This window comes from Pelophylax lessonae, assembly GCF_965119305.1.
Source record: "Pelophylax lessonae genome assembly, chromosome: 11".
In the NCBI taxonomy this organism is placed as follows: Eukaryota; Metazoa; Chordata; class Amphibia; order Anura; family Ranidae; genus Pelophylax; species Pelophylax lessonae.
Window position 1 is genome coordinate 223,296,527 of NC_138778.1, and position 12,090 is coordinate 223,308,616.

The 12,090-nt window shown below is 45.9% G+C and overlaps 1 protein-coding gene across 5 annotated transcripts in view; it reads left to right on the forward strand.

Annotated features, from left to right (window-relative positions):
- The window catches only part of NFATC2 (nuclear factor of activated T cells 2), a 240,792-nt gene that overhangs the window by 162,735 nt on the left and 65,967 nt on the right, over positions 1–12,090 (forward strand). For all 5 annotated transcript variants that reach the window (XM_082272186.1, XM_082272187.1, XM_082272184.1 and 2 more), the window contains exon 9: positions 6,656–7,309. In XM_082272186.1, the coding sequence (XP_082128312.1) occupies positions 6,656–7,309 (654 nt within the window). The remainder of the gene's footprint in view (positions 1–6,655; positions 7,310–12,090) is intronic.

Sequence of the window (12,090 nt, forward strand, 5' to 3'; positions counted from 1 at the left end):
GCCCCTTGACTCCTATTCCTGTACTCACAATACTGCAGCAACAGGACCTCCAGTGTCTCCCCTCTCAGTCAGCTTCCCTGGACCTCTGGGTTCAGCTCCTGTCGACCACTCCTCCGGTCTTCAGAATGACCTCCTGAGACCGCATGGCATCTCTACAGAGGAGAAGCAGCCGCCCCCTCCCTGCGGGACTCCGCTCTCCAATGAAAGACCCCGAGCACATGTGCTCCTGGCTTTTATACAGTATCCCAACATGCACCGAGGCAGCCTGCCTTCTGCCAATCACCAGGACTATATCAAAAGCCTATGCACCCATTCGTCAGGTTTCCTCCCACTGTCCAACCTGCCTCCCTATTGGACCAGCGTGAAACACCCTCTAGACTGAATGAATCGCATACTGAGCACAATGAACATACCTCACTAACAGGTCCTGCTCTCTGGTAGGCAGAGAACAATATAGATTTACCTGCAGCCCCTCTGGTAAGCAGACAGAGTTCAAAACTGTACTCTCTTACTAGCACCTACCTAGGAGGGTGCTACATTCATCATTTTGCAGTTTAATAAGTCGAAGAAGTATTTACCTGGTTGATTTACCTTGCTAGGAACACAGTGGTGGGATTACCTTACTGGTTGATGGGCTTCAGCCTCTCAAAACTCAAGTCACACCAACAACATGGCATCCTCCACTTCACAAGGATGACATTTATCACCTAAAGGGAGAATCAAAGCCTTTTCTGCTCTTTTGGTGTATTTTCATTGGTCTCCTTAGAGTTCATATAGAGGGCAATGAGTAAAATCATAAATCATCCTCTTGCATATCTTCAGCACCAAATATAAATGACTTGATTGTTGGGTAGATGTTTGGTTTGTGAGTCACCAGTCCATGTATACGAGTATGGTGGTTTAACATTTACTTACTTTACTGTATATTGCTGGTCATTGGACTTTCACATGATGATTCATGCCAGCTGTGAAATATCCTGATTAATGACACTCGTGACCCCAAAGAGGGCTGCATTCATTGTAGTGGTATTTTCACCTTCATGTGGTTTATTGTATGACGATTTGACTTCATTGCGTAATTCATGAATTATTCATATGCTCATTGACAAAGACATACAATAACCATGATATGATGGTTTTAAGCCTGGGGGCTCAACCTGTGGCCCTCCAGCTGTTGCAAAACTACAAGTTCCATGAGGCATTGCAAGGCTGATAGTTACAAGCAAGATTTCTAAAGGCTGAGGCATGATGAGACTTGCAGTTTCGCAACAGCTGGAGGGCCACAGGTTGAGCCCCCATGAGCTAGGCTATAGAGCAGGGATTCCCAAACTACGGCCCTCCAGCTGTTGCAGAACTACACATCCCATGAGGCATTGTAAAACTCTGACATTCACAGACATGACTAGGCATGATGGGAATTGTAGTTCCTGAACAACTGGAGGGCCGTAGTTTGGAAATCCCTGCTATAGAGCATCATCCCCTTTAAAACTCTTTTCATTAAAGATATATATATATAGATATATATATATATCTATATATATATATCTATATCTCTATATATATATATATCTATATATGTATATATCTATCTATATAGATAGATAGATAGATAGATAGATAGATAGATAGATAGATAGATAGATAGATAGATAGATAGATAGATAGATAGATAGATTATAATATAATATTACCAAAAGTATTGGGACGCCTGCCTTTACACACACATGGACATTCCAGTCTTAGTCCGTAGGGTTCAATATTGAGTTGGCCCACCCTTTGTAGCTATAACAGCTTCAACTCTTCTGGGATGGCCGTCCACAAGGTTTAGGAGTGTCTATGGGAATGTTTGACCATTCTCCCTGAAGCACATTTGTGCCGTCAGGCACTGATGTTGGATGAGATGTCCTGACTCGTAGTCTGCACTCTAATTCATCCCAAAGGTGTTCTATCGGGTTGAGGTCAGGACTCTGTGCAGGCCAGTCAAGTTCCTCCACCCCAAACTTCAACCATGTCTTTATGGACCTTGCTCTGTGCGCTGGTCCAAATCATTTGGTGGAGGGGGGATTATGGGGTGGGGTTGTTTTTCAAGGGGTTGGGCTTGGCCCCTTAGTTCCAGTGAAGGGAACTCTTAAGGTGTCAGCATACCAAGACATTTTGGACCATTTCATGCTCCCAACTTTGTGGGAACAGTTTGAGGATTGCCCCTTCCTGTTCCAACATGACTGCGCACCAGTGCACAAAGCAAGGTCCATAAAGACATGGATGAGTGAGTTTAGGGTGGAGGAACTTGACTGGCCTGCACGGAGTCCTGACCTCAACCCGATAGAACACCTTTGAAATGTCTTGTTATGCTAACGCCTTACTTCACTGGAACTAAGGGACCAAGCCCAACCCCTGAAGAACAACCCCACATGATCCCCCTTTTACCAAATTATTTGGACCAGTGCACAAACCAACATCCATAAAGACATTGGATGAACGAGTTTGGGGTGGAGGAACTTGACTGACCTGCACAGAGTGTGGACCTCAACCAGATAGAACACCTTTGGGATGAATTAGAGCGCAGACTGTGAGCCAGGCCTTCTCAGTACCTGACCTCACAAATGCCCTTCTGGAAGAATGGTCAAACATTCCCATAAACACACTCCTAAACCTTGTGGACAGCCTTCCCAGAAGAGTTGAAGCTGTTATAGCTGCAAAGGGTGGGCCAACTCAATATTGAACTCTAGAGACCAAGACTGGATTGCCATTAATGTTCATGTGTGTATAAAGGCAGGCGTCCCAATACTTTTGGTAATTTGGTATTATTTATATATAGTTCAAATTAAAGAATATATATATATATATCAGAAATGTTCTTTAATTTGAACTCCAGGCAGATAGAAAATACACCATTTATTGTAGTATTATACTGTATATTGTGCACTAAATCGTCAAACATATTTTTAATGCAACTAGTGCCCAACTGCCCATACCTGAATCTTGTAACTGCCTAAATAGAAGTCGATTTAGAAGAGGTTGGATCAGGACTCTAATGCAGGCCATACATGGGCCAAATTCCAAACAAATCTTCTCTCGAATATCTGTTATTTTGTGCGTTTTGTGATCAGATGGCGCCAACATTGATTTAGAAGATCGACCAACCAAGCCTTCAATTTCATCTCATGTTGCTACAGAAAAGAATTTTAGAGGCCGGGAATCTTCTTTTCTTTTCAGGTCACAGCTCATGCACATTTCTTATGTGATTATATTTCTCCTACAATTCTCCCATCATTGATTAGATATTAGTTTATTTTTCATAAAATCTCCAACGTGCCAATTTGATGGCCGCTCGAAAATTGCTGCAGCCCACTAATGGTCGAAAATCAAATGAAAAATCTTTTAGTTACGATTTTCAAAAGAAAATTATTTCGGAATTGGACCCATGTATGGCCCGTAATTGGACCCATGTATGGCCCGTAATTGGACCCATGTATGGCCCGTAAGCACTGGTACTGAGAAAGAACATGATGATTGGAGAAGAGAGATAACCATATCGGTTTCTGCTGCTGTTCCTTCACTCTCCATGTCGTAGGTTGGGAAGTGACCAGGCTGTATTGCATAACTGCAGTAAAGGAGGTTAAGGTCAACAATTTGACTCTGCTGTCTAGCAGAGTTGTGTAAACCCTGAGGATTTCCTAGAAAACATTTGCCAGTCGCTTAACTGGTAAAACAGCTTCCATACACTCACCGGCCACTTTATTAGGTACATCTTGCTAGTACCGGTCTGGACCTCTTTTTTGCCTTCAGAACTGCCTTCATTCTTCATGGCAGAGATACAACAAGGTGTTGGAAACGTTCCTCAGAGATTTTTCTCCATAGTGACATGATAATATCACGCAGTTACTGCAAATTTGTCGGCTACACATCCGTAATGCCATTCTCCTGTTCCACCACATCCCAAAGGTTCTCTATTGGATGAGATGTGGTGAGTGTGGAGGCCATTGGAGGACAGTGACCTCATTGTCATGGTGAAGAAACCAGTGGTGAGATGATTGGAGCTTTGTGACATGGTGCATTATCCCGCTGGAAGGAGCCATCAGAAGATGGGGACACTGTAGTCCCACAGCAGTGATGGCGAACCTTGGCACCCCAGATGTTTTGGAACTACATTTCCCATGATGCTCATGCACTCTGTAGTGTAGTTGAGTATCATGGGAAGTGTAGTTCCAAAACATCTCGGGTGCCAAGGTTCACCATCACTGTCCTAAAGGGATGGACATGGTCAGAAACAATACTCGGGTAGGACAGGGCATTTAAATGACACTCATTTAGTACTTGGGGGACCAAAGTGTTCCAAGAAAATATCCCCCCCACCACCACCAGCCTGAACCGTTACCTCCTCCTCCCCCACACCATTATACCACCACCACCAGCCTGAACCAATGATACAAGACAGGATGGATCCATGCTTTCATGTTGTTTATTCCAATTTCTGACCCTACCATCTGAATGTCGCAGCTGAAATCGAGACTCATCAGACCAGGCAATCTTCTATTGTCCAATGTTGATGATCCTGTCCGTATCTGTAGCCTTGCTTTTCTGATCTTGGCTGACAGGAGTGGTACTCGGTGTGGTCTTCTGCTGCTGTAGCCCGTCTGCTTCAAAGTTCGATGTGTTGTGGATTCAGAGGTGGTATTCTCCATACCTTGGATGTAACGAGAGGTTATTTGAGTTACTGTTGTCTTTCTATCATCTGGAACCAGTCTGCCCTTTCTCCTCTGACCTCTTGACATCAACAAGGCATTTCCCTCCACACAACTGCCGCTCACTGGTCCTTGATAAATTGTTCTTACCACCCTATCTATGCCTCCAAAGTCCCACACTCCTGGCAGGTTGCGATCCGTGTACCCTCCCAGCCTTTTGGCTTGATCGTATATTGGATCTGCTCCTTGTCCAACTTTTATTTTTGACGCTCACTGGATATTTTCTCTTTTTCCCACCATTCTCTTTAATTCCGAGAGATGGTTGTGTGTGAAAATCCCAGAAATACTGAGACCAGCCCGTCTGCCACCAACTACCATGCCACCTTCAAAGTCACCTAAATCCCCTTTCTTCCCCATTCTGATACTCAGTCTGAACTTCAGCAAGTCGTCTTCAGCACGTCTAGATGCCTAAATGCATCGAGTTGCTGCCATGTGATCGGCTGATTAGCAATTTGTGTTACCAAGCAATTGAACAGGTGTACCTAATAAAATGGCCGGTGGGATGTATGCCTGGAGTCTGGCTTTAACTTTGTTTTTACCTCCTTGGGCTCCTAGACTTATTGGATGTGAACAGAATGTCTTTATGTCAACGTCAAACATATATACAGTTTCCTCTCTGTAGAGAACAAGATAATCAATACTCAGGCAGGACCAAGACGTTTCCAAAGTGCAGTCAACAGAGTGTTCTCTTGCTCACCGCAGAGAGCCGTTATCCCTACTTTACGCGTTTTACACATTATAATCCATTTTTCCATAAAAGCAGGAAGCTGGTCTTCATGTGTTGGCCTGATTGTTCAAAGATATGTTGGCAGTTTTGATCTTGATGGTCGTCTTTTTTAAACATTAGAGTCAAATAAAAATAGATCTGCCATTTCTTCAATCGTTTATTCTTGATTGGTGCTCAACACCAGGAGAGTGCTCAACACCAGGTTACTAAAGCCCCCCCCATCCTTCTTCTGCATTCAGCTCTGTTTATAAGTCCTGACGTTAACCTCTATATATACTGCTGGCTGCGCGTATACTACGGCGATCCGCAGGATATTTTTTGGTTTATAGCGCATGATCAAAAAGTCGCACAGGTGATCAAATACCACCAAAAGAAAGCTCTGTTTGTGGGGAAAAAAGGACGTCAATTTCATTTGGGTACAGCGTCGCACGACCGCGCAATTGTCCGTTAAAGTCACACAGTGCCGAATCGCAAAATAGGCCCTGGTCTTCGAGCAGCCAAATCCTCCGGGGCTTAAGTGTTTAACAGACATTGTCCTGCAACATTGTACCCAAATAAATTTGATGACCTTTTTCCTGTTTTTCCCAAAAATAGAGCTTTGTTTTGGTGGTATTTGATCACCTGTGCGATATTTATTTATTGCGGTATAAACAAAAAAAGAGCGACAATTCTGAAAAAAAAAAAACAGGAAGGGGTGTGGCCTTGACAGGAAGGGGGTGGGTTGTAGTTAAATTAGGGGATGCATGAGTTTAGTCTGGCCTAGGGCAGCACAAAACCTAAATACACCACTGGATTCTAGTACAGGGGTATGCAAACTGTGGCCCCCCAGCTGTTGCAAAACTACAAGTCCCATCATGCCTCTGCTTGTGGGTGTTATGCTTGTGGCTGTCAGATTCTTGTTATGCCTCATGGGACTTGTAGTTCTGCAACATCTGGAGGGCCACAAGTTGCATATCCCTGTTGTAGTATAGAGGTAGGCAACATCCTACAAATGAAGAGACAAGGACTCACTGCTCAAGGTGGTGTAATTGCCTGATAACTTTTTATAACTTTTTATAACTTTTTAGCCTTGCCTTTTATAAACAAAGATGTGTTCCCTTGCACCTTTGTAATGCCAGCAAGCTCCTGCTCCTCCGATTTATATACTAATAGACAATTTTTGTTTTTTCTACCTGTATTTCAGTACCATCCATTAAAACAGAACCTCTTGATGAGTACAATTCTCCCATAGTGGTCAGCAGTGCACACAGCGCCCTGGGGTCTATTCCACAGAGTTACTACTCCCAGCATCCATTGAATAATGATTCTCCATCCTGCCTGGTGGCCAACTTGATCTCCTGTCAGCAAGTACGACCCGGTCTTCCATCTCCCGATTCTCGATATCCGCAACAGAGTCCATCAGCCGCTGCCTACCAGAGAAGCAAAAGTCTGAGCCCAAGTCAACTGGGCTTCCATCAACCTTCCCTGGTGGCCTCGCATATTGCAGTCCCTGAGGCTCACAGATCGGTTCTCGTCCACGCCGGCTCTCCTGTCCATTCTGTGGCCAACCCACAGCCATCTCCAGTCATTCATTACTCTCCCACCAATCACCAGATGAGGTGTGGAAGCCACCAGGAGTTTCAGCACATAATGTGCTCCGACTTCACTCCTAATCTGTCCCGGCCCAGCCAAGCACAGAGAATAAGTCCCATTCCCTACCCAACCGTCATCCAGCAACAGTCCAGCAGCCAGAGGCCTCCGAAAAACATCCCTCCGGGTGCAGAGCAGAAGGAAATCTCCCCTTCTGGTGTCACTGTGAAGCAGGAGCAGAACCTGGACCAGGCGTATCTGGATGACGGTAAGATCCCAATACTTGTGGCATTAACAGAATGTGGTCTTATGTAGAAGTGAAGGGCAATCAGGAATGATCATCTGCAAAGTATGCCAGCCAATTAGATATTGTCTTACATCTGATTGGTTACTGCTCTTTGCTTATTATCTGTTCTCTTTACACTGCCCAATCATTGCCTTTTTTCTTTTATTTACATTCTTATATTTAAATACTTAATACTTAACACTAAATATTTAAATACAGAGGACAACACTTTGGGGGAGGGATGATGTGAAGGGGGACAGAGAACACTACTGTGGGTTTGTGTGTGTGTGTGTGGGGGGGGGGGGGGTGATGTGAAGGGGGGCAGAGAATACTACTGTGGGGGGGTGATGTGAAGGGGGGGGGACAGAGGACACTACTGTGGGGGGGGGGGTGATGTGTAGGGGGGGCAGAGGACACTACTGTGGGGGGGGGGGTGATGTGAAGGGGGGCAGAGGACACTATTGTGGGGGTACGGATGTGAAGGGGGCAGAGGACACTACTTTGGGGGAGGGATGATGTGAAGGGGGGCAGAGGACTCGACTGTAGGGGGGGTGATGGGAAGGGTGGCAAAGGACACTTCTGTTGGGGGTGATGATGTGAAGGGGGTCCTATGGCACTACTGTTGGGGGTGATGATGTGAAGGGGGCAGAAGACACTACTGTTGGGGGGTGATGTGAAGGGGGTCATAGGACAGTACGGTGGGAGGGGGGTGAAGGGGCAGAGGACACTACTGTAGGTAAGGGGGGGGTGATGTGAAGGTAGGCAGAGGACACACTCTGGAGGAGGGATGATGTGAAGGGGGACAGAGGACACTACTGTGTGTGTGTGTGGGGGGGGGGGGTGATGGGAAGGGGGGCAGAGGACATTACTGTGTGGAGGGGGAGGGATGTTGTGAGGGGGGACAGATGACAACACTCTGGGGGAGGGATGATATGATGGGGGACAGAGGACACTACTGTGTGGAGGGGGGAGGGATGTTGTGAGGGGGGCAGAGGACAACACTCTGGGGGAGGGATGATGTGAAGGGGGGCAGAGGACAACACTCTGGGGAAGGGATGATGTCAAGGGGGGCAGAGGACAACACTCTGGGGGAGGGATGATGTGAAGGGGGGCAGAGGACAACACTCTGGAGGAAGGATGATGTGAAGGGGGGCAGAGGACAACACTCTGGAGGAAGGATGATGTGAAGGGGGGCTGAGGACAACACTCTGGAGGAAGGATGATGTGAAGGGGGGCAGAGGACACTACTTTGGGGAGGGGGGGATGATGTGAAGGGGGACAGAGGGCAACACCCTGGGGGAGGGATGATGTGGAGGGGGACAGAGGACACTACTGTGTTTGTGTGTGTGTGGGGGAGGAATGTTGTGAAGGGGGGCAGAGGACACTACTGTGGGGAGGGATGTTGTGAAGGGGGACAGAGGACAACACTCTGGGGGAGGGATGATGTGAAGGGGGACAGAGGACAAAACTGTGGGGGGGGCGATGTGAAGAGGGGCAGAGGACAACACTCTGGGGGAGGGATGATGTGAAGGGGGGCAGAGGTTAACACTCTGGGGGAGGGATGATGTGAAGAGGGGCAGAGGACAACACTCTGAGGGGGAGCGATGTGAAGGGGGGCAGAGGACAACACTCTGAGGGGGAGCGATGTGAAGAGGGGCAGAGGACACCACTGTATTTAAAAAAGGGCTAACTCACACAGCTTCTTTGTTATCTTTGTGTCCTCTAAGAAGGATTTTAGTATATTTTTAGTGAAAATGTCGTTTTGATATATACGAGGTGGGGCCCTGCCAGGTAGGCTGTACGGGGCCCCGTGATTTCTGCATTTCAGCAGCCCTGATTAACACATATACACATATCTAGCTTCTATAACGTAGTTTAGCTTTACCGCTGTGGGGTTGATTTACTAAAACTGGAGAGTGCAGAATCTGGTGCAACTGTGCATGGGAGCCAATCAGCTTCTAACTTTAGCTTGTTCACTTAAAGGGTAACTCCACTTTCGTAGGGGAAAAAAATAGCAAATAAATAAAAAACAATATAGCGTATACAATTGCGACACAAATCATTTTGTAATTTCACGTTATTAAACATTACCTTTTGATTTCAATCTGCAGTTGTTGTAATTTTCTGAAAATGCAATACAATATGGCTACCCTGGAGATGTTCTGTACACAGAATATATACTGACCACACCCCCAGAAACATCATTTCCTGCTTGTGTGATTGGCTCACCAATTTTCCCAGAACTCTGCACTAAGATACAAGTCAGATTTCTGGCATCCCCTGCAACAAAAATGTCATTTTTGGTTAGATACTCCCAATAGGAACACATCTAAAGGGATGCAGGCCCAGCAGATTTCCTCATTAGAGTCCTGCAGATGCACAGCTGATTGATAATTATGAAACCACACCCATTAGACCCACTCAGTACAAAGGAACAAACAATGATTTCTTCAGAATAACAAAAGGAAGGAATCTGCAACAAAGTTTGTTACAATCCCTGCAATGTACAGAGATCACCCAGAGGGGAATGTTTTTTTCTCAACAAAAGTGGAGTTACGCTTTAAGCTTTGACTATAAAAGCTGGAAGCTGATTGGCTACCATTCCCCAGATTTTGCACTCTCCAGTTTTTAGTAAATCAGTCCCTGTGCGTCTCCCCACGTGTTGAATATATGGGGTGGGACTGAAGGAAATCTCCCAGCAATGCGAGCCGCGATCTCGCCTCTCTCTGCACGGGTAACGCTCCGGATTTTTCCTTTGGAACATTTATCACCGCATTGATTTGTAATGCTTTGTAGCCTGAAATCCTCACACTGTGTTTTCCATGTTACATGTTGGCACGTCATCTGAAGCAGATGGATAATTCTGATGGGCCGCAGCAAGTGGCTTGCCTTATTTATATGGGGATTTTCTGTTATTACAACATGTTATCACACACTCAGGCTGTAATTAAATCGCTCAGAAACTAAAGATGCATTGTTAGCGAGATAAATGTTACATAGTTACATCGTTAGTCAGGTTGAAAAAAAGACACAAGTCCATCTGGCTCTACCAATAAAAAACAAAAATCAGTAAATGTGACATACTACATGCTGGGATTGCTGAATAGGAGGAAGGAAGGAGATAACATTCTACCAGGATTAAATGGCAGTTATTCCCTGTTACTCAGGCAGCCCAATGACTTTCCTGGATCAGTTGGTTAACATCCCCCCCCCCCCCCCACCATGGGGTTGATTTACTAAAGGCATAAAGGCAGATATACTGTGTACTCTAGATCAGGGGTCTCCAAACATTTTAAACAAAGGGCCACCTTACTTTAGACTTTAGGGGGGCCGGACTGGGGCCATCGGGAGTACAAAATGTACCAGCGACAGTGGGAGTATACAATCCCTCATCATTGGTGGCAGTGGGAGGAATTGTGCCCCATCATTGGTGTTGTTGGGCCCCATTGTTGGTGTAATTGGGAAGAATTGTGCTCCATCATTTATTGCCATTTAGCCCCATTGTTGGTGTCACTTGGAAGAATTGTGTCCCATCATTGGTGCAGTTTAGCCCTATTGCTGGTTTCATTAGGAAGAATTGTGCCCCATCATTGGTGCCATTTAGCCCTGTTGTTGATGTCATTGGGAAGAATTTTGCCCCATCAATTGGTGTCATTGGCCAATTGTTGGTATCACTGGGAAGAACTGTGCCGTGCCCCATCATTGGTGTTGTTTAGTCCTATTGTTGGTGTCATTGGGAAGAATTGTGCCCCATCATTGGTGCCGTGTAGCCCCATTGTTGGTGTCATTGGGAAGAATTGTTCCCCATCATTGGTGCCGTGTAGCCCCATTGTTGGTGTCATTGGGAAGAATTGTGCTCCATCACTGATGCCATTTATGCCCCATCATTGGTGTCATTGGGCCCAATTGTTGGTGTCCTTGGGAAGAATTGTGTCCCATCATTGATGCCATTTAGCCCTGTTGTTGATGTCATTGGGAAGAATTGTGCCCCATCAATTGGTGCCCTTTAGCCCCATTGTTGGAGTCATTGGGAAGAATTGTGCCATGTCATTGGTACCCTTTAGCCCCATTGTTGGTGTCACTGGGAAGAATTGTGCCCCATCATTGTTGTCATTTAGCCCCATTGTTGGTGTCATTAGGAAGAATTGTGGCCCATTATTGGTGCCCTTTAGCCCCATTGTTGGAGTCATTGGGAAGAATTGTGCCATGTCATTGGTGCCATTTAGCCCCATTGTTGGTGTCACTGGGAGGTATTGTGCCCCATCATTAGTGCCATTTAGCCCCATTGTTTGTGTCACTGGGAGGAATTGTATCCCATAATTGGTGTCTTTGGGCCCCATTTTTAGTGTCATTGGGAAGAATTGTGCCCTATCATTGGTGCCATTTAGCCCCATTGTTGGTGTCACTGGGAGGAATTGTGCCCCATCATTGTTGTCTTTGGGCCTTAATGATGGTATCATTAGGAAGAATTGTGCCCCATCATTGATGCCATTTAGCCCTATTGTTAGTATCATTGGGAAGAATTTTGGCCCATTGTTGGTGTCATTGGGAGGAATTGTGCCCCATCATTGGTGTCTTTGGGCCCCATTGATATTATCATTAGGAAGAATTTTGCCCCATCATTGATGCCATTTAGCCCCATTGTTGGTGTCACTGGGAAGAATTGTGCCGGCCGGCTTCTGGTTTTCCAGCATGCAAGTCCGACAGACCGACATACACACGGACCAAATGTCGGCCGGGTTTTTTTTTTTAGAAAAGGCAAA